Consider the following 23541-nt stretch of genomic DNA (forward strand, 5'->3'; position numbering starts at 1 on the left):
GAAAGCGCTTGCACTTTAAACATGAACCTGAGAGCAGGTAGAAATCTATAAAGTTCAATGGTGTGCTAGTAAACAATCGTGTTATGTATGTTGACTGGAGCATGACCAGACTCTCACTCGGAGCCTGATGCACAGCCTCACATGGAGGATGATATCTGGGAGCCGGGTACTCTTGATCCCCCTGGGAAACTGTCCACACCACCACCAACTCCACCTCCTGGTTACATCACTGCTCGCATCATTCTATGCCTCATAGGCCGGCCTTAAGCTCATTACCACGTGCACACACATGCACTCATGCATGCTCACATGCCTATATTGCTTACTGACTTCCAGACTCCTTTGGGTCAGTACATGATCCTAAACTGTTCCCTGGTCTCTTTTTCTCTATCCGTCTTCCGCTCTTAGAGATCCACATATTTGTTGGTAGAGAGAAGCAGCAGCAGAGAAAGCTGTGATGTGTTCCCCTGAGCTGCCTCGGTTATTGCAGGTCTTGCCCTTTTGATCCCAGTGGCATAACGGACTGATTCTAATGCTGGGCTGACAGTCCCTCTCTTTCTCTCTAAGACTCTAATAATCCCGCCCCTGCCTTGTTTCTCCTGCAATCCCTTTTGCTTATCTAATGTTGCATTGGAAATACCCTGAATTTACAATACTCTGCATCCTCTCATATTGAAGATGCTACTGAATATGTTAGGCTTCATATTTGGCTGTTCAGCCCTCTTTTCCTAATAGAGCACAAAGAGGGCTGCTGCCATGACCATTAGGCGGATAGCTGTTAGATAACTGCAGGGTCGTGGTAACTTTTTTATTGCTTCTTCTATCTTACTCCTCTACCTGTAGTTTGTGTCTCAGAGGGTGTCACAGCTAGACAGGTGGCAAGGAAAACATGGTATTTATAGCTCTGAAAGGCACTGTTCCATATGGACCATTCAAGAACGGGTCTCTTTGACGGATACTGTTCTTCAGCTCACATAGACAAAGGTAGGCTCTGTGTGCTGTATTTTCTTGCTGACGTGATTGGGACTTCTTCTGACAGGGACGATGCTTTTGTCTATGTTGGCATGGTAAATCATTGCCTGAGGTCTCTGCTGGGGAAGAAATACACTCTATATTGTAGCAGTGGTATTATAAACAGGTTTGAGGTCTGTAGGGACAAGTCATGACTGATTAGCAGCGTGCACACATGCCTAATATGTGCGATGAATAGATGCCATTTTGGGCTGTTTGTCTGAAGTGTTGCACTGGCATCCACATTAAAGGATTAGCAAACCCTTCATGAATGTTTCAGTTGCTCTATTTATGGGGTGGGTCTTGGAAATAGTTGCAAGTAGACGAATCGACTGATTTTCTGACTTCTGGTTTAACTGTGTGTGGGCTGCTTATGCAGTACAGCAGATTCTTCCAGGAATGTTTTTGGAAAATGGGTATTAACATGTGTTTTGACATGTCAGAAATGTTTGTAAGCAGTTTATGGAAAGGGGATTTTGATAAGCTTTTCACAGGGATGTGTGGTTTTAAAAGAGGAAGCCAGTCAAGCTGTGTCACATAACCACCTCTGTCTTGTGCAGAGTTGACAGGTGGTCAAACATGCAACAACACTTTTTTTTCTACTTACCATTCTATGTAAGCCTAGAATAAATATGTTTGAACCCAACAGATTACACACAGCTCTCTCTGAGCTCTTGAATGACCTAAAAAGTTATTAGGAAAGCCCTTGTGAGTAATTTTATTGTCTGTCTTTTGTGCTGCCAAGGTAGATGTTCCATCACTTTTGCATTATGTTTTCTGTGAAGCAAAGATGCTTTTAATGGATCAAAAGGGGAACGGATAGAAGGAAAGACGAGAGAAGGAGAGAAAAGGACAGTGAGCTCATGGGAAGTCTCACTCTCTTTCTCTCCCTCTCTCTGTGCTGTTACAGAAATAGCTCTGCAGTCCCTTCATTCCTCAGCCTGCGGACCATGTGTTCTGTTGAAGAGTTTGGCAGACGTGTCTGAACACTGGTCAGTACAGCTACGGGGGCCTTAACAAAGCCTCCCTAGCCTGGACTGGGCGAGAATTAGAAGCTACACTGTACCTGCTGCCGGTTGCAGTGTCAGTTTTCCTGGGATGTGTTTCAATGTGATTTTAATTTCCTATGAATATTGAATTAACCTCTTTTTGTTCTCTCTCTCTCTCTCTCTCTCTCTCTCTCTCTCTCTCTCTCTCTCTCTCTCTCTCTCTCTCTCTCTCTCTCTCTCTCTCTCTCCTTTCTGCAGGGCCCTCTCGATGGATATAGACACAGACTATGAGCGGCCCAATGTGGAAACTATTAAATGTGTGGTGGTAGGGGATAATGCAGTAGGCAAGACCAGGCTAATCTGTGCCCGGGCGTGCAATGCCACCCTCACACAGTATCAGCTGCTTGCCACCCACGTGCCAACCGTCTGGGCCATCGACCAGTACCGTGTATGCCAGGAGGTGGGCACACACATGCACATAAACACACAGCCACACAGTGTGGAAAGAGCCACACATAGACACACTCTGCTACACTGTTGGATATGGTACTCAGGCTAATTCTGTTTATTGTTCATATGTATCACAGGTACAAACCTCTCTCTTCAGGCTTCTGAAATACAACTTGATTCTAAAAAACGTTGACCATGCAACTTTATATTGTAAAAAACAAAACTTCTTTTTATCACATGTTTTTCTTCTTTTTTTATCCCTCCCAGAGTGATTACATAATCCTTCAGTTCCACTAAAAACACAAACATCAAAATGAAGCTATGACCTCTGGCCTGCTTACAGCAACGTGTGACTGTTTTTCAGGTGTTAGAGAGATCTCGTGATGTAGTGGATGAGGTCAGTGTGTCCCTGAGGCTTTGGGACACGTTCGGGGATCATCACAAAGACAGACGATTTGCCTATGGCAGGTGAGCAGACACATGCACAGTAATATGAACACCTATCAACTTGTAAGGCCTTGACAAAATTTATTTTGGCTAATATGTAACCAAATTCATTGTTGGACGATTCAGGAGAAAGCAACCTACAGTGAGAATGCAATTTGCCTGTCACACACATGTACAAATGCCCACGTAACATTTACTTACCCAAAATGTTTGTGTGTAATCCAGCTGCCACGCTTTTTAGTTGAACTCTGCTCTCAAGCTGTTACATCCTTCCTCCACCAGACATGATTGGATCATAGCTCTATCCTCTTACGTCCCTTATCCAAGCTGCTTTATTGGCATGAAATGCAAAAGTATTTATTGCCAACGCAAAATCGGCAAATTCCAATTGAAACGAACGTGACCAAACTTGACCACATGACAGTAACACAGAAAAGTGAAGATACGTGTCATACATTATTAGATGAGTTATCTCAACACAATATTTTTTTTAATTTTTTTTTTCAGCACAATGCTGAAATATTATTTTATACCTATGTCATTGAATATCTCTTACATTTACAGCGTTGCATCATAAGCCATAGCCGGATACAAACATGCATACACACATGCATGTACACATCACATCGGGAGTCTCTGAGTTCCCTCAAGGGTGGGTGGATGCACTTTGTGTAACCTGTCACCCTGTCACCTTTTGGCAAGTGTGTTTGTGTGTAGTTCAGTTTGAGTCTAAAAATCCCTTCTCCTGTGTTCTTCCACTCCCTCAGTGTCTGTACATTTGTACATTGATCTGCCTCTGTTTGTGTATGTTTTGGTTTGTGTCTGTGTGCATGTCCTGTATGCTTTGTCAGCCTGCAGTCAGCTGATTAGACACAGTGCCAGCTCAGCTGTTTTCCGCCCGCCTGCCTCCTTGGCGTCTGCAGCTCCAGGCATCAACCTGCTCTTCCTCCTCCTCCTCTTCCTCCAGCAATGTTCATCCACTTGTTTATTCTAGGACATGCCCTCTCCTTCAACCTGCCCTCAGACTCTTCTCTGCCTCACCTCCCCTCTCCCCCGTCTCCCTCATTACTCTGGAACTCAACTTCCATCATTAGCCTCCTCTATACCCTTGACACTTTGCTGCTCATAAACCCTCCCCACACCTTCCTCCACTCTGAAGCCTTTTGTTGATATAAAAACTCAAAACATCACATTATTAGACAATACCCAGAATGTCACATGCTTTCGTTCAGAGAGGAACTTTCTGGTTTTGAAAACAATCTCCGTCTGAGAATAGGCTAAGCCAAATTTAACAACGTTCACATCTCTGCTGTATTTGTTTGTGTGTCTATGTATGTTTCTCTTTTTACATCGTCTGTCAGCTGATGACCTTTGTAGTTTGGATCTACACCCACACACACACACACACACACATGCATGTGCGCGCACGCACACACGTAGGCACACACGCACGCACGCACGCGCACACACACATCTACATGTGCATGTACATGTCATATACACACATTGGTGATCGTGTTGAATCTGGAAATAGCTCTGCATGCAAAGCATCAGTACGAATGGATTAATCGTCTATTAGATTTTCCCAACTTTACCTTGATTCTCTGCTTTTAAAAGATTTATCAAGATTGGACAGGTTTAAAATTGTTGCTTGCGCTCATATTGTGTGTTATGCTAACATGAAGGTACACCGGCACAAACTATGGCAGTAGAGCCTAGGTTGTACACAAATCCTTCAGACACAAAGAACAAAGGCTACACATAACATGACCTCAAACAGACTAAACCATGGTAATGATCCTTTGACAAAGTGCTAATGGGTTGTACTGTGTGTGCGTGAGTGTGCGCATGTGCCTGTGCGTGCGCATGTGTGTGCGTGTCTGCGTGTGCATGAGAGATGTGATGTAATACTTTGGTAGTGTATCCTTTTGAGTAGGAGTTTTTCACAGATTACATGAGTGAGAGTAAAGTTGGACTATGGAACATGTTTCACTATGACATTTAGAAAAAAACTGATATAATGCTGTGCAACTCAACTGGTCTTGTAATGCAAATTTATATATTTTGTACGAAACATCTTATAGGACTCTTTCTTTGCTAAAGACTTTTAAACACTTTTAAACAAGTGTAATTTTCGCTCTTTGCTGAAGTTTTTACCTGATTTGCACAAAGTAAAATAAATATTATAATAGTTAATGAATAAAAAAAAGCCGATAAGATTTATTTCTACAGTAGAGTAATAGGTCATGTTTGCTGTTGAACAGGAGGGAAAGAATGGTGCTGCTTTCAGGATGTGGTTTAGCACCTGATTTCCTCTTGTGTATTCCGAATACCTGACGAATGTCAAAAACAGGACAATATATATATGTATATATATATATATATATATATATATATATATATATATATATATATATATATATATATATATATATATATATATATACATTCCTTATCTGCAGACTATCAATGATGGTCAATATGGTACGTAAGTTACAAAACTGATATAAATGCAAAATAGGCCTGGTCTTGTGCTGCTGGCGTCCAAAGCCCTGTGTTGTGTTGTTTTAAGAAGTAGATCATTGAGGAATTATAGATTCTTGCATGGTAATCATTGTACTAGTTCTAAATGATCCGTCTCACTGACACAGAGCTTGCTTTTACATTACCTAGAAACAGGCATGCATGTGTAAACATGCCACAGGCGTGCGTATCAGCACCAGATTATAGCTCTAAGTGCTGCTGTGTGCTTGCTCAAACACATTGGTTAAGGAAATTAATTTGTGTATGTATCCTGATCTATTTTTAGCCTTCTCTTTGTGGTCCATGTGGCTTTGGAGGGCTTAGGGATATTTACGTAAGAGGGAGAAAGAGAATGAGAGAGAAGGGCCACACAGATCACCAGCCCAAAGGCCCCGACAAACTCATGCACACACAGTCCCACCCACCCACCACACATGCGTCTTGTGACCACAGCTTTCTTGATGTCACTGTGGATGCTCCCAAAATGCCTTGCAGCAGTTGAACACACTTCTTATTTACACATATCACACATGTTTTAACATAAACTGACAAGATGTTCAGTGACTCAGTACTGACCCCTTTTTTCTTTCTTTTCTGTCTCCTTTACTCCATCAAAGGCCATATGTCTTTGCTCTGCTGAAATCTCTTCTTGCTCACGGCACAACAAATCAGCTCCCCCTTGCCATCTTTTTTTCCCATCTCTCCTAGGTTATAAGTACATGAAATGAAGACTTTTTTTTTACCTCTCCTCTCCCTGTAGGTCTGACGTAGTGGTGCTTTGCTTCTCTCTGGCTAATCCCAATTCCCTGCGCCACGTACGCACCATGTGGTTCCCGGAAATCAAGCACTTTTGTCCCCGGACACCCATCATTCTGGTTGGCTGCCAGCTGGACCTGCGCTATGCCGACCTTGATGCAGTTAACCGTGCACGGCGACCCCTAGCCAAGTGAGAAGCCTTCTTCATTAAGCATTAACAAATTCAGATAAAACATGCGTTCCGGTGGCTCCAGTTTATCAGTAGTATTAGCAGCGTGAGATTAACTGAATCACATCAGATATGACATTGACAATTGCTCTACTTATTATTGATTAATGTTGTAAAGAAAAACCTGTCATGTGTTTCGAGTCATTTTCTGTCTGCTCTATTCATTATCTTTAATCCCAATTGTTCCATCATAAAAGTATGTCATATGATTAGTTGTAAAATTAAAATAGAAATACATGTTGTTAAAAGTTCTCCGATGAAGACATCACAAGTTGTGTAAAATATTCTCAACTTCCTGCTTCCCTTTAACTTGTACTTTTACTTGCATCTTTATCTGAACGCTGTCATCTTTACATCTATATCTCTTCCCGTCCCACAGACCAATCAAACCTACCGATATCCTTCCCCCAGAGAGAGGCCACGAAGTGGCAAAAGAACTTGGGATTCCCTACTATGAGACCAGCATTGTTGCCCAGTTTGGAGTCAAAGATGTCTTTGACAATGCCATTCGAGCCGCCCTCATCTCCCGTCGTCACCTTCAGTTCTGGAAGTCTCACCTGAAAAAGGTCCAGAGGCCTTTTCTCCAGGCCCCCTTCCTGCCTCCTCGTCCACCTCGACCCATCGTGGGCATCCCAGACCCGCCTCCCACAGATGGCGAGGGCCCTGATTCTCTTTTCTGCCAGCCACTTTGTACAGATGTTCTTTTCCTTCTGCACGGTGGTGCCACTCGCGTATTTGCACACAAAGTATATCTGGCAACATCCTGCTCTAAGTTCTATGACCTCTTCACCCTTGATATTGGTGGATCATGCATGGGGCCATGGGGGGAAGAGCAGGAGAGCAAGGAAAACTTTGAGAGTGGAGAGGAAGATGAGCAGAGCAGGAGAGGAGCCAAGGAACAAGCTGGGCGCACCAAGAGCCTGGACATTGATAAAGATGCGGTAGATGGAGGAGTGGGGGGCCTACATCGACCCCAGCTGCTCCAGCAGGGCTCCCTGAGGACCTCTCAGAGTGATAATGCGCTCCCTTCTCGAGCCCACTACTCCCTGGGAGCACTGGGGACTGGTCGAGCACTTTCTGGATGGGGAAGGGGGTTCCTGAGTGTGTGTCTGGAGCATGTTGATGATCCTATGACGGGACGCCCACGACTCATGACTGTGGTCGCCATGGATGCGCTTATACAGGAAGAACCATTTAAGGTGATGGACTTTAAAGCAACACAATCTCAAAAACATATTCTTGCATCATTGGGCAATATGTATGTTTGACTTCTGAATTTGTTCTGGTTTCAGGCAGTGCTTCAGTACCTTTACACAGGCAGTCTGGACGAGGGCCGAGGGGATCTGATGCAGGTGGCCACCATCGCAGAGCTGCTTGAGGTGTTTGACCTGCGGATGATGGTGGCAAATGTTCTCAACAGAGAGAGCTTCATGAACCAGGAGATCACCAAGGCTTTCCACGTCCGTAGAGCCAACCGCATCAAGGAGTGTCTCAATAAAGGCACCTTTGCTGGTAAACTTTGCTGTGCCAACCCCAACTTTCAATAGCATTGGTGTTATTGTAGATGTTTTCCACACATGCACCAGTAGGTGTTTGTCTATAGGCGTGTGCATGTGTGTGAGAGTATGAGTAGTGGAGGATTATGAAAAGCTGATGAGGAGAATGCGCGAGAAAGACATTAAATACTTAGCTAATGTCTAGCATTCTTTCACAGTCTCTGGAAATGTACGCTCTGTGTACATTTTGATCACTTATTTGCCATTGAATATTTTCATTGTACGAAGTTACATTGTAAATGTTGTGGTTTATCTGGTTTCTGAAGTCCTTTTCAAGTCATCAGGTGATTTGCCTTTTGTTCACGTGTGCTTCCTGTGTGTTACTGGTGTTGTGTGCTCTCCCAAGCTGTTAGGTATGCATGTCGTCACAGCATTTGCAGCCAGAGCCAGACATTTGTCCCTGAACACAGCCTGGCTCACATTCGCTTCTCTCTATAATGTCTCTGTTGTCTTCATGATTATAGTAAAGGGAATATTTATATCAAATGCTTATGAAATATTATATTGATACATTTTGCAGAAATAATAGTATTATCAGATCTGCTTATCACAGTTATTACTCAAGGATTGTTTTTAAATCCTTTGCTTCCCAATTTAGCCCGTTACGACAATACTACACTAATATAGTTGCTGTGTTCCTTATCAACACTTTCTCTACCAAAGCTCTAGTCTAGATTCCACACAGGATTTACTTCATGACCTACTGTCCTGCATCTGCTCTCCTTCCCTGACTCTGTGTCAAAGGCTGTTCTGCCCTTCTGTCAATTTATCTCTCTGTCTGTCTACCTGTGTCTATGTCTCTGTGTATGTCTGTCTGTCTGGCCTTCTGCCTGTGTGTCTGGACGTCTGCCTTGTCTGTCTTTCCCCCTCTGTAGCTTGGGCTTCTGTGGCACTCCAAGAGATGAATGCTCTTTTCCCACCCCGGTTTTAGATGTGGTGTTTCGACTGGACGATGGCTGCCTCCCGGCCCACAAGCCCCTGCTCATCTCCAGCTGCAGCTGGATGACTGCCATGTTCCGAGGCTCTTTCATGGAAAGCTACATTGAGGAGGTGAGTTCAGACATACCGGGATAAAATTTAGGATGGAGTTACCTTTAAGTTTTTAGCAGGGATTTAGTTTCTGTGTCCTGCATCTTAGGAAGGTAACTCAGGTCAGTCACTCTCCTGTTCCAAACAACAGAAGCAACATCTGATAAAAGAAGCGAGTGAGCAAAGGTTACCAGGTTGCTTGGATAAGATTTATTACTGGGAAGGTGTTTTACTCTCCTGACATTGTAAATCCTGCAAACGTCTGTCTTGTTCTCATTGTCTGCTTCTAGTATGTGAAGGTTTACGGCCCTGCATGCCTCAGGCCTTTTATCAGATTGCCGTACAAACGTTTCACCTGCAAATGTTGTTGAAACTCTGCAATTGCGAGCTCCCTGGAGGCCTTGCCCACATAATGAGCACATATCGAATGAAAATGTACATGTACCACTTGGACTTGGGACCACTTTGGACTCAAGTTGCATTTAAGTCTTACACACAGCATCTTGAGAACTCTCAAACGCTGGGTTTGAGAGGTTAGGTGTCTGTGTTAAGTTACAATAGCTCATAAGCTATCATTAGCGTACCCAGTGAAATTACGCCATATGTTGTTGAAAAATAGTTTAATGTTATTATCGTTACCTTAATAATGTTGATGTTCTATTGTTTCATATTGCATTTATATAACCTGTTTTAAAGTGATTCAATATTGAACAACTAATCAATACTGACATTGTGTGCCAATATAGATAAAGGAGTGATGATAATACAGTAGCCCTGCTTGACTTGGACTTGCCCCTTATTAAAGATTTGAGACTTGACTTGGTTAAAAAAGGACTTGTGAGCATCTCAAACACACAGACTTACTTATTTTCCCACTGCAGTTGCAAGTGGTGGTAATTCAGGTGTGCGCTCTCTAATCTGAGGTTCAGCTTCTGGATGTTTGGTGCTTCTCAGTGCATGTGCAGCGGACTTGACCCCGTCAGAGAGGAAGTTCATGCCTCTGTCTGTCTTTAAGTCGTCTCTCTCTGCACTGTGTTGCCGAACCAGATCCTGTGGGCTATGATTACTTTCACGGTCAGCTGGGTTAGGTTACATAGATTCAGGCCCTCAGAAGGATTGTGAGTAATCAGAGAGGTACAAACAAGGAATACAGATGTTGTGTATCCAGTTGAGGTGTAAACCTCAACGTTATAGAAGACATGTTAGAAGAAAAATGAACCATTTAGTTTTTTTTTGTATTTCCACACGGACGGCCTGGATTTGATTCCAGAACAAACCGTGTGAGTGGGTGTGAAAAAAGACATTGCAGCTATTGTAGACGGTGGTGAGCACAGGACATCAGCATCACTGAGGAGATACAGAGTTTGGTGCGCATGGGCTGCTGGTGTCTATGGTTACTCTAAATGGTTCATGTTAGTGGCTAGTGTGGCATTGTTTATGGCATGGAGCTGGCACAGCATACAAGGCAGGTGCGCTGGAGACAAAGACTCAAAGGCTGACTGCACAATGAAACTGTCGGCTTCGTGTTAATGAGGGTGTATAGAGTATATTTGCATGTAAATGTATCTGCATTTGTATTTTGGCATTACTATTAAATAGGAATTTATATGCAAATGAAAAGCTGCCAATTGCCAGATTGTCTGCTGTCTTAAATGACGTATTTCCTCCTTTTAACAGGCAAATATTTGAAACGCAGATTACAGAATTGCCTTAACATTGACTCACAACATATCGTATTCACCTTGAGGCACACTTCTTCATGGATAAATGCTATTTTGAAGAGCAGTGTCAGTAGTTGTGAGCGAAAATGCTTACTACACTATTTACCACTGGTCTTTTTTAGAAGCAGAGCATTTAGAGCAATAGCTTCCACAAAGTCAACAACTTTGACACAGCCGACGGTCCAGTTCTGTCCAGTTACTCTAGACGAGAATGTGGATGTTGGAGATTTACAAAAAATAAGTGAAAGATCTGAGAAGATAAGTCTATAATCATTTACTCAGTTTTTCTACAGGGCAATATTCTTAGACATTTACAAAATAAACCAAAGTGTACAGGAAAATGTAACAGTTAATGGGTTATGTTTCTGAACAGAATATATCATCATATTATCACATTGCATCTGTTCTCTTAGGTTTGGGAAGATTGTTATATAAATATATGAAAATTCTCGAGTAACTGAACAGAACTGGACCGTCGGCTGTGTCAAAGTTGTTAATATGATAATATGATGATATATTCTGTTTAGAAACATAACCCATTAACTAAAAATTCATAGAACCTGGAACTATAAGTGTGAGAGTAGCGTGTGTTCAGCCCATGTGGTTCTAGTTCCATGTTCACATCACACTTCTCAGTATTTTTAGTTTCACACATTTCAGTGGCGATGCTGTTTTGTGATTAGATGACTAGTTCTAGTTCAGTGCAGAAAAGCATTAAGATATGTTTCGACCTAATTTATGATCATTATCAGCATTATTACTTGTGGCTGTATTGTTTTGTCAACATTATAGACATCTGACACAATGAAAACGGTGAAAAACGTAATGGCCCATTAGTCATAGTTAAAATTTGAGGTGTGTTGTGGTGGTCCACCCCTGGATTATGCTTTGGGTGTGTACACCATTTGCATTCCAGTAGATTATTTCCTGTTAAGAAGTCTTTGAAGAGTAGACCACAGATTTAACAGTAAATCATGTCCTATTTTTTTTATTGCAGAGGAAGAATGACGTCGAGTTTTATACTCTTTCTTTTTTACTCGGTACCTGATCTGTGGTGGCGGCTGTATGATTCACTGCTGTTCCCTCCTCCACACAATGTTTTGAGTTTCTAAAGTATTTTACACTCATTTCGTCTTTAAATTCGTGAGACCTTTTTAATCTCTTCAAGGACAGATTAACTTTATCTCATTCACACCCTTTTTCTTCTCCTTTTTATCATTAGATTTCATCATTGTTTTTTCTCTGAGCTGAATATTAAATTTTTTTCACATATATATGTATAAAACGTATACAAATGTTGCATTTGAATATTGTTCAGAAGAGGGTAGAAACAGAAAATGTCTCTTGAGGATACCTCTATTATTAGATATTAATAATCAAACTTGAAAAGAGAAGAAAAGATAAACAAGGATATAACACAAAAAATGCATCATCCAGTTTCCGTAGCAGATATACAACTATTGATAAAACATTTAAACTGACTTTAGGTTTGCAAGTTAAGATGCAATACAATGAAATCCAGCAAGTGGTAAAAAACCGTGATAATTAGTCCTTTATGGGTTTACAATCATTTAAACCTGTGCTAAACGAGTTTTTGAGCTCTTGGACGGCAGAATGAGGGGACAAAAGAACGTGTGTCAGAACAGCTGATGGCTCTTTTCCATTCTGTGGATGAGTCCACTCATTAATGCTTCCTGGCCCCAGCTGGGGCTTCAGGTTCTGGAGACCACCCTCGTCTTGGGGTTGTAACATTTTAGTCGTAACGAGAGGTCGCGCCAAGCTGACATTCTCCTAATTGGTTAGGGTAGTGGAAGTGGAAGAGCCTCCCAGTGGGTACATTCGAAGAGCTCCTGGAGAGGGCAGGTCTCTCTTGCCTTCCTTTGGTCCTTGCTGGGCTGAAACGGCATCACCTGCCATTGACTTTCTGTTTGCTGTTTGTCAGACTCTCAGTAATTAGGACCATAAAAAGGTCTCGCTCTTTTTTTAAAATTAATTTATGTATATAACTGCTTTATAAGTGTGTTAGTGGGCTACACTGAAAAGCAGCATGGAAAGTGCCTTTTGGACCTAAGGTCTGATTGATGCTATGGCGACATCTAGAGGTCATTGCAAGTTTTGTTTTTTATAATGGACGTTTCTGCACTTTTTTGCCCCACCAAAAAACTATATGTTGTTTGACCCTCATAATACAATCATGTTTAGCTGTGCATGTCTGGAGTGGTCCTGGCATCATGAATAGTCACTTACATTTAGCCTCTGTAAGTACAGTATGTCCTATGTTCATATATTATTGTAATTCATTTTAAGAGCATAACAGGAGAACATTGCTAGTCTGAGTGGCTCATTGGTGAAAAGGGTCTGATAGGCTTGCCTGTGTGTGCTTTTGTGTCTTAAGCTATAGTCGCGTTGCTCACATCACTAGCCCCCAGACAGTGCTTTCATCCGAGCCTCGATCAAAAACACTGCTACCAAAACAGCACGTCCTCTGACCTTTACCTCCAAATACACTCTGCACTGATTTTTTGCACTCCACCCCATTTCTAGCCATTATGCTAACAGTAATATAGTATATACTTGCTAACATATCATTTTGTTTTAAATTCTCATGAAAATGTGTGTCTATTTTTGGATCCATTAATTTCCACATTGATTTTCAGCTCTTCTTTACTCATGTTTTTGTTTTGTTTTGTTTCTCCAATCTGGACATTTTCCAGGTGTCCATTCCTAACACCAGTGCAGCCTGTATGCACGGGGTGTTGGAGTTCCTGTACTGCGGTCTGCTGACACCCTCTCCTGGTCTGGAGCCCATGGAACTTATTATTCTTTCCAACCGTCTGTGTTTGCCACGACTAGTTTCCCTCACAGGTAAAGACTTTGTAGAGTGAGAAATATTGCAAAGAAAAGCATTTACTTGAGTGCCTTCTTTTGAATATATGTTGCAGAATATGGTTTTGATCAAGCTTCATCATGTATAAACTACCTTTTCATCAATGACTCAAAAGATGTTAGGTGTAGTGAGTTGTTGCTCGTAGCAGACTGCCAGACAGACAAATAATTTATGACATTATTGACTTTATTGTGTGCATTGTATGCATCTCCAGAGCAGCATGCTGTGGACGACCTTCTCCAGTTGGCAGCAAAGGGAGGTGACATTGATGGGCAAGTGTTAGCTTACCTTGAGCTTGCACAGGTATGTTATTGCAAAACGGTTCTTTAAAAAATCAATTTGTAATTTACCAATGACAAATTTTACGTTGTGTTTTTTTTTCTCACTTACTCCACCCTGAAGCATTTAAAGGCCTCTTCTCTCACAGCTGTAGTAACCTATTTCTCTGTTTTTTTGTTTGTTTGCAGTTCCATAATGCCAAGCAACTATCAGCTTGGTGTCTTCATCACATCTGCACTAACTATAATAGCATCTGTCGCAAGTTTCCCAAAGAAATGAAGGTCATGTCTGCAGGTACAGGCACCTCACCTCTCTTGGCCCTGTAGATCTGCCTCACCCAAACCCCTTTCACATATGCAGCTTTCTCTTCAGTAAAACTCCTACAAAGTTGACTTTGCAGTGCTTGTTTGAACACAAGTAAGTTTTCTGGGTTAAGCACATTGCAAAGGAATTATAGCATGCTGTGACTTGTTTATAGCAAGCATTTGATTTGAGTGGGAGAGATAACTACTTTGTCTGGAAAAAAACGCTGACACAAGGAAGTTAAAAATATAGTGGGTAATACATGTGAGCCCCACATGAGCTTAGCAAACACAATCTGTCTGTCCTGCAATATCCATCCTCTTGTGGATCCTCCTTAATGACTTATCCTTATACCTTTACATTACTGTTTCCTTATTTAACCTATTTAATGACATTCTTACACTCACTTACTGTGCACCAATAATTATCAATGTTGATTTTCCCCTATATTTTAGATAGATAGATAGATAGATAGATAGATAGATAGATAGATAGATAGATAGATAGATAGATAGATAGATAGATAGATAGATAGATAGATAGATATGTACTTTATTAATCCCCAGGGGAATTTTTTTTGTCAAAGTAGTGTCCCACATTTACAGACATCAACGTCAATGGAATAAACTAAACACACAAGATAAGTAATAAAATAAAATAAAAGAAGAGCAGGGATGGCATATATATATATATATATATATATATATATATATATATATATATATAAACAAATAAAATATATATATATAAACAAATAAAATATATATATATAAACAAATAAAATATATATATATGTCAGATTTTTCAGTGTGTATCTGAATTGAGACCTGACATCTCCCCTATCTTTTTTTTGAAGTCCCCTTTTCTGTATATATCTTTGTCCCTCTCTCTGTAGACAACCAGAAGCACTTTGAGAAGCAGCGCTGGCCTCCTGTGTGGTTCCTAAAAGAAGAGGACCGCTATCTGCGCTCTCAGAAGGAGCGTGAACGTGAGGAGGAGATTTTGCGCAAGCAACACACCAAACGGGGTTGGTGTTTCTGGAAGCACCCATCGTCCTCTCCGCACGTCTCCTAGAGGGTTTCCTGCATCAACATCTTCATCCAGATCTGGGTCATCCAGGATAACTAAACACCCCCCACACAGTAACTCACACAGTGGAGGTCAATATTGAACCCTCTATTATCAGTAGATAAATTACTCTTAGTGCTACTATGCCTGAATGTCAGCATGTTTGAGGGAATGTATGTGCCTCTTTACAATTGTGGGTGACTTCATGAGTGCATTGTGATATGCTTCTCTCACAAGTGTGTACTTAACTGAAGGTTATGTGCATACTGTAGATGTGTGAGTGTATGTTTGCGGTTGGCATGACTGAGTGATGCTTCCAAGTTGAGTGCTTCCCAGACGCCCTGAACTATAAGGGCCTGCAGTGTTGCAGTGCAGCCCCTTGTCCCCTACACAAGAGCTCTGTCACTCCACCAGCACTCACAGTGTCCCAGCCTTTGAGTGATTGGACTGGGAGCAAGGGCTCTCTATTTATCTCAGTCTCCTACCTTCACATTTACCTTAATGACTATTACTCATTGACCACTGCAGCTCCTCTCGAGAAGCTCACCTCTGCCTTCACCTCTACGTAGACTGTTAGTTTGCACACTCAGACTGGTGCAAAAGATCCACCCCTCTAAAGCCAGCACTGGATTCCCAGGAACTGACACTTAGCAATGTCATTATTATTTTGATATTATTTGATCTTTTTACATAGTTTTGCTTATCAGGGTCAATGGCGCACACTATTCCCAGGACGTGTTGAGAACCTTGATGCCATTGCAACAATGGGACTGTTCTAGAGCCCAGGTTTGGCTGTAACGGCAACCAATTGTCAGCAACGTGGGATACTCTAGTCAGACGGCTTGATCATTGCTATTAGCCTCCAGTCTAGTCCTGAAGTGGCCCTTCGTGTCCATCATCAACCCCTGCACTTCCAACCCCCTTCTCCTGCACACCACACGTGCAAAAAAAAGCAGAAGAAAAGCTCTCCTTGATGCACCTCAGAGGCATTCAAAGTGACCACTCTATAGCAATGATGGGGGTAAAGAGGGCTAGCCTTACTTGATACCTCTGCCATTGAAGAATGATGGATGCAGCACTAAACAAATGCGCTTGTTATGTCCATGACCACTTGGTTGTGTCAAAGCACCTCAGCCAGCCTGCCTTTACACCCCTACACCACTAGGGGCAGCACTGCTCAGGGCCCTGGCACTAACCTTCACACAAACTAACATTAGTTTTTGTGCCTGTCATTGCTTCACTCTATTTTCAGTTATTAAGATCAGTATAACTTGAGTCCTTACAGTGTTATAAGAAAGATAAAGCACAAGGTTTTAGTGCATTTTAAAACAAACAGTCACTGACTACGGATTTTTACCTAATTCTGGATACCAAAGCTGTGTTTCTTTTGATCTCTTTCTTCCTCACTTTCTTAATTTCTGCTTCCTTGCTTCTTTTATTGTCAAGAGGGGATTGATGTGAAAGGAGAAAGTGGCTAAAGGGAGTAGGCAGTATGAAATTGGATTTGAATCCCTTCTCCTGGTGGTGTCTGTGGTGTCAGAAGAATACTGCTGTCAATGCTGGACATTGCCTTCCATTCCTCTTGCTAGAATTGAAAATGGTGCTCAAGTCACAATGAGACAGTGTCCACATGAACACACAGACACACTAGCTATAGTATGTTCACAGTTAAGCGTCTGTTTAGTGTTTACCTGCAATGAACGTGCAGAACATTAATGATGGTATTCAAAATTTACACATTTTTTAAACTTGAATTATTTTGCTTTGTATTAAAGTAACAGTCTGTATAAGGAAAGAGGTCACTGATTTTAGCATGTGTAGATTTCTGCCTTTACAAACAGTGGTTACAACTTTGAAATGTCTTTAACTACGTTTGAATTAAAAAACAGTGTGATCTGTTATGCCTCCTTGTTAACCAGGAAACTTATATTTCCTTTGATTAAATTTGCAGTTGTGAGTGTTGTCTCAAAGGAACTGCATATGAGAGCGAATCTGATTTTCTCATTAAGGGTGCTAATTTTTTTGGGCTTTAGCACTGAATGTGAAAACGAGATTTTGTGGGGATGAGTTTCTATTTGCACACATATTTCTATTTGTGGGTTTGCACCCCTCAGCCCTCCTCAGACCCAACTATAGGAGACAGATGGATTGAGTGAGACATATGGTGCAATCTGCCTTCAATGGGAGGCGTGTTAAAGTCATTGGCGGCAACCGAAATAGAAGTCAGACAGGATATCACGAGACCCAAGTGAGAATTACGCTGATTCCTCTCTGAAAAGAGTGAAAGTGGAATAAAAATTAACAAATCTCAGTCCACATTAAATGCAACCTAAATAATTTGGAATTAATCCACAGATATTTCAAACTCATCCCAGTGCAGTGCTTTGAGAATTTACAAAAGAAACCTTAAAAGGAAAAAATGAAACTTTTTGATGGACTTCCATGGCCTCCTTCCCAATAGAAGGGGTGGTTATTATATTTGTCTTATTGATGGTTGGTATGACTCATTAAGCCTCTTCTCTTGATCTGTGTGCCTTATAGTTGGATAAAACTAAAAAACCAGCAGCATCGTTCCAACCTGCAGACAGGTTCTGAAGTGGTGGACACGATAAAGCCTGCTGCTTGTTTTTAAGCAGACAAACAACACTCTCTTTAGAATCTAGTACAGTAGGTTGGTCAAAACCTATGGCGTTGATCAGAATGTTTTCTAGACTGGTAATTATCTAGATGTAGAAGGACTCTCCCATGACCAGGTGATTGAGAGGAAGCAATTAAATCGAGTAGCAGGTTGATTCCTGTATGGTAACTTTAAAACCACTGACGTTGAGAAAGCAAAGCTATTGAATGAGCACTGGCTGGCCTGTGTGCTGGGGAAGTGCAACCACTTTTGTAATGTGGTTAATTTGCATGGTGGCCTCACTTGTTATGATGTTGGAATGCACTTTCTTCCTTTTTTGTGTGTCTACGACTATACCTGTCTGTGCTTAGCATGAATTGTTCCTCATGTAAGATTTTTTTTTTTTAACCTGATGATTGTAGCACGATATTTCCACTTCTTCAGTCTTTCAGAATTCTCCACAACTTGCTCAGTAAGAAGCTGAATAACATAACTTGTTCTTGGTTAACGTCTAGTTGGCTCTGAACCACACAGCGGCTCTCTTTGTGCCATGTGACTTTATGCACAACTTTTACTAAGTAAGCTTAACGCAGCTTAAGGTAGCATCACTAATTAGACATAATGAAATAACATGCTTGAACATTTGCTTGAAAAGTTAATGCACAGGATCTGTTGATGCTGTGCAGCAGTCCCCTATGCTGTCGCGGTAGGGACTACACTCAGTCTTCTTCTTGTGAATTAAAAAAAAAGAAATCATAAAAAAAATCAAAATTTCAATTGAGATCAAGTATTGTAATGCCCATTTTTTAAAGAATGTCCTTAATGGTTGAAAGCCAAATGTCATGTTTGGGTTTAGCCTGTATGTAATGAAACATGTCTGGAGTTTAGAGAGGTTTCTGTATACAGCAGTGCTTCTTCACTTTTGTGTCGGTAACCCTATCGGGATGGTGGAAAAATTTAAAACTGAAATGACCATATTTAATACATTGAATAATTTAGGTATAAAATATATATTGCTACAACATTTATTTAGATATTTTAACTTTCACTTCATGACAACTTGAATATTTGATAATCATTGGTGGAAATTCAGAGTTGTGGGCAAAATAAATGGAGTTATGCGCCAGAAAATGTTGATAAACCTGATGCTCAGAGAGGGAGCGAGATGCAACATTTTTAACCTTGTTGGCTTTAATCAGTCCTCAATATTTGCTCCACACTGACCTCTACAGGCCAAAGTCACATTATGCTGCAGAGTTGTGTTATTCATCTGACTTGTCTTGTTCTATCTTAACACATCCTTTTTACTGTAACATTCTCCTCACTTATCTTCAGTGGAGCTTTTCTTCTTTCCGAGCAGGCCGACCTTCCTTTTCAAATGTGAGGCCTAGTGTCGTTCTTTCCTGTGCCTTCAGTGAAATCTGACGCTTTTGGCTCTGTACAGGCTGGCGGAACTACACCTGCAGCCTTCAATGAAGTTGATTAAGCCAAGAAATGCACACATGTGAGCACAGATTTCTAATTAGACCACTTTCTTTAATGCACAGTATGTTAGCATAGTTACTGGCTATTTGGTTCACAGAGCTGATAACAGATATGGAGCTTTCCAAGTTCAATATGTGATATCATGCTAAAGCTGCTTAAATTATGAAATGACCAAGAAACCCAGCAAACCAGCAATTTAAAAAAAATGTTTTGCACATTTCAGGTGCCTGCACTTTCTATTATGTAGCCTAATCCAACTTTTTTGATAAGTACGGTACATCTTTATATTTACCAACTTTCTTAATCAAAATTAAAATATTGTATTACTTTTACACTTTCTTGTGCTCCATCTTTCTCTAAGCCAAATTTGATAGTATGCCCTATTGCTTCCACTATTTAGCTGCGATGTACTATGTTGCAATCGTGCATGAAGTCAGTTTAATATAATTTGGGGAACAGTATCTGTGGACTACTGTTGGATTGAAAGCAGATATTAGCTGTGACAACTATACATATATTACGCTTTAATGAACATAGTTGTTATCCAAAGCACAGTTCAGTGTTGTAAATTTGAGTCCTCGCTGGACGTAACCTGCTCACCATACTGTATCTACGGTATTTACTAAGCTGGTGTAAGAATGGGATTGGATGGAGAGGCCCAGAACAGGTAAAGTGTTTATAGACATACATAGTGGGATTAACCCCTGGTTTATTTTTAAGTGGATTGTATATCCTGTGTATTATTGTTATGTTTGTTTTCATTGACTCATGAGTTCTATTAACATCTCCTGCTCATGTTATGTGTGTATTACAATAAAAGGTAAAAGAAAGAGCACACCACAAACTATTAAGGGCTTTCAAGAAAATATACAACAATCAGAATGTTTTGCTCCTTTTGCAAAGATGTTTTGAAACTAAAAATTTGTATTATTTTTGAACCACTGTAATTTGTACAAAATTTTTAAAAAAGTAGAAAAAAGTGTTTTTTCCCCCTTTTTGCCATTTCAGTATTTTGATGTTTGACATGGATTTTATTAAAAAATGTTAATCTTTTGAACTTGTCTCATATATTTGTTGTAATTGTGTTTTCCTGAATAACTCATCAATTCCTCTGATAAGTAGTTGTTGCACTTGATGTTACTTAATTATTTAAATTACAAATAGGTGTTTATCTAAATCATTAAGACGAAAATACAACGGATGAATACTATACAGTTCTGCATGAGAAAACTATATCCATATTCCATATCATTATTCTTTGTTGTGAATTTTAACTAAGACCATTTACAGTACGTTGATCTAATGATACATTTTTCTAAGTGACACTAAATTTAGAAAATGTAGTTGTTAACAAGTCGACATAATAAAATGAAGGAAAATGAAAAAGTGAAAAAAAGAAAAACATTCGATTCCATTCTTTCTGTCTTTCACTGTCCTTAACCATTTTCCTCGCACACTTAATGCCCACTCACATACACTTTGATGCAGCTGTGTCATCTAGTGGAGAAAAGAAAACACTGCGCAACCTTTGTGAGTTACAGAGACAAATACTTCTCAATGAAATAGGATGAACACATATTTTTAACATGTTAAAACATTTGTTTCAAAGTTTTATACACATACACAAACAAACTATCTCTTTAGTTTTTGTGATGGAACTACAAACCCCAGAGTTCGGTTTAAAGTACATGAGAACCACAGCCTTTTACCATTTCAAGGCCCAGACTGCTGCATTAACTCGTGTTGAGCAGCACACTGAAAGTTGCCTCTGTCTCATTAGTAATGCCTTATTTTTTTCAGTTTCAATATGTAAAAGATCACCTAGCAGCTGCCCTCTTACATATGTATATTATTATATATTCTTTTCACATTTTCTTGAAACTTAGGAAAGAAGAGAGTCTGAGCAACTCATACCCCGTGGCTTCCTGAGCCTGTGCTTAATCAACATCAACATGCTGTGAGCTAAGACTTTTAATAGAGTAAGTCTGCTAAGGGATCCCAGAAAGCCACAGAAACATGGGGGGGAATGGGCCAATGTTGCCATGGTGATGTTTAGTGATGTGGCTGAGGATGAGTAACTTTAGAAGAGTGACGAGGGAAGGTGGCGGTTGCGGTACAGTGAAATATGTATGTCATTATGCCATCTTGACATGTGTGAGTGCATGTGTGTTACAATTAGATTATTGAAAACAGCAGAGAAGCTGCCTGCTACGAAACTCATAACACCCAATGACGTACAGCAGTTTTCCTCTCCTTCTCTAGTAAATGACGGAATTTACTCGCGTACTTTGTGCAGCAGAGACCTCAGCATCATCCGTGCTCACGAGCATTGGTATAAACATTGATTACAGACCTTTATGCTGCGTCAGCTGTTTGATCCGTGGGCTGTGTTCAAGTTCCCCACCAACCTTGCCCCTGCTCTTTCACCGCAGCCTCGTAGAACACAACTTGAGTCCCAGACACATGATGACATCACCACATCTGGCTCTCATTTTCCAGGGCTACCTCAGGAGCAGATAAGAAGATATGAATTTCAGAGCAAAAGACAAAAACACTATCTTACAGCTGAGAATGCACAATGTGAATGCTTTGGGGCTCTTCTTTGACCATACAGGTGAAATGGGAGCAGAACTAATTAGATATTGTTCAGACAAAGCTTTGCTGATGCTTGAGGTATGAAGCCTATGATAGAGGAGTGAGAAGATGCTCTGAACCTCAACAGTCCGATTGTATTTTGAGAGAAGCTCCGTGCTGTTCGAGGTTGGACATTCGTGCCATCGACATTTTATAAAAGTGGTCCAACAAGTAATTACAAACGTATACACGAAGGTCAAGATTGCGAGAGGAGTGACAGACACATTCCTTGGGAAATTTCACCCTCCTCCAAGTGACATCCCATCTTCATGTTGTTGGTCAAGACCTCCCCAAAGTCTGCTCCATAAACAAAACTGTCTCTCCCCCATACACACAAATGCATTCACTTCTAAATCAGGGCCCCTCAAAGCAAAGTTTCGGAGTACTTTATCATCCTGACACCACAGTCTGATTTAAGGTCTGTTTTGTATGGAAAAGCAGACGTGGACCTTGTTTTTAAACTGAGATTTGTGGTCTCTTTTTTTTTCTCCATGTAACTCAGCCATTTGTTTATGCTTGTCATATTTCACTGAAGCAAAGCAAACTTGAAACCATGAGGAAGTCAAATCTTATGTGAATGTTTTGTTGTGACGCTGCATAGCTGAGCAGTGACCTCACCTGGAGACCCGAGAAGAAGACACCCAGATTCACGGAGAATGTTTGGATGTCTCTCTCTCGCTCTCTCTCTCTCTCTCTCTCTCTCTCTCTCTCTCTCTCTCTCTCTCTCTCTCCCTCTCAGAGAGACACGCACACGTTCACACACTCACATACACAGGGTGTATTTGACTACAATGTGCAAGTGTGCCCTTTATCTTTTCTTTCTCTTGCCTACAAATGCCTTTTGTTTCACATACCGCTGACGTTTTTTCCTCATACCATGCCCAGATAACCTGAGTTGACCTCAACCGTCTTCCAATGCAAAGTCATGATGTTGTTAGCCCCTACCAGCTGCTGTTGCACGTTTTTGAGTCAGACTCTCAGACACATGTGTGTATTGTACACCACTATGTATCTAACTTCTACTCAGTTGTATCATGGCCACTCGTGATGAGCCTCTCCAACATGTGCCTCATTATCGACCTCCAGGAGATAAATAACAGGACTCCTCCGCTGACCTCAGCATTGCATTGACCGGAGGAGTTGAGATAGAGATGCCAAAGTGTTTTCACTCTGCTAGGTCAAAAAACACATACTTGCTCACTGATACAATAAGTAATATAGTGAATTAACAATTGACTTAATACTTTTCTGTAATCGATTAGAACTTATGTTGTGTTATTATTATCATACAAGTCCCCATCCTCAGACTTACACATAATGCCAAAAATACAGTTGCAATTGTGAAATATCCATCAAACTAAAACTTCTTATCACATTGCAAACATTGAACTTCTGGAAGATTGACACATAAAAGCTCTGACTTGTTTGGAATCCAGCTGGTACAAAGCGTTCTCAAAAGGTTGGACACGTTCTTGCACTTTGTAGTGTGAAACAGTAAATTCACAATACGATGAGATAATGTCCTAGGAAAGGTTATATTTATGGCAACTTGAACAG

General features: G+C 40.8%; 1 protein-coding gene across 4 annotated transcripts in view; it reads left to right on the forward strand.

The window, feature by feature from the left end:
• rhobtb4 (Rho related BTB domain containing 4) overlaps positions 1 to 20368 on the forward strand; it is a 41122-nt gene extending 20754 nt beyond the window's left edge. For all 4 annotated transcript variants that reach the window (XM_068604749.1, XM_068604750.1, XM_068604751.1 and 1 more), the window contains 10 exons: positions 2259 to 2460; positions 2815 to 2918; positions 6181 to 6366; positions 6785 to 7604; positions 7698 to 7917; positions 8893 to 9011; positions 13426 to 13576; positions 13813 to 13901; positions 14066 to 14171; positions 15076 to 20368. In XM_068604749.1, coding sequence (XP_068460850.1) covers positions 2269 to 2460; positions 2815 to 2918; positions 6181 to 6366; positions 6785 to 7604; positions 7698 to 7917; positions 8893 to 9011; positions 13426 to 13576; positions 13813 to 13901; positions 14066 to 14171; positions 15076 to 15254 — 2166 coding nt within the window. In that variant the 5' untranslated portion in view covers positions 2259 to 2268 and the 3' untranslated portion in view covers positions 15255 to 20368. The remainder of the gene's footprint in view (positions 1 to 2258; positions 2461 to 2814; positions 2919 to 6180; positions 6367 to 6784; positions 7605 to 7697; positions 7918 to 8892; positions 9012 to 13425; positions 13577 to 13812; positions 13902 to 14065; positions 14172 to 15075) is intronic.
• The last annotated feature ends 3173 nt before the right edge of the window (positions 20369 to 23541 follow it).

This window comes from Clinocottus analis, unplaced genomic scaffold (genome assembly GCF_023055335.1).
Source record: "Clinocottus analis isolate CAN_PGR_092001 unplaced genomic scaffold, fCliAna1.0.p SCAF_7, whole genome shotgun sequence".
Taxonomy (NCBI): Eukaryota; Metazoa; Chordata; class Actinopteri; order Perciformes; family Cottidae; genus Clinocottus; species Clinocottus analis.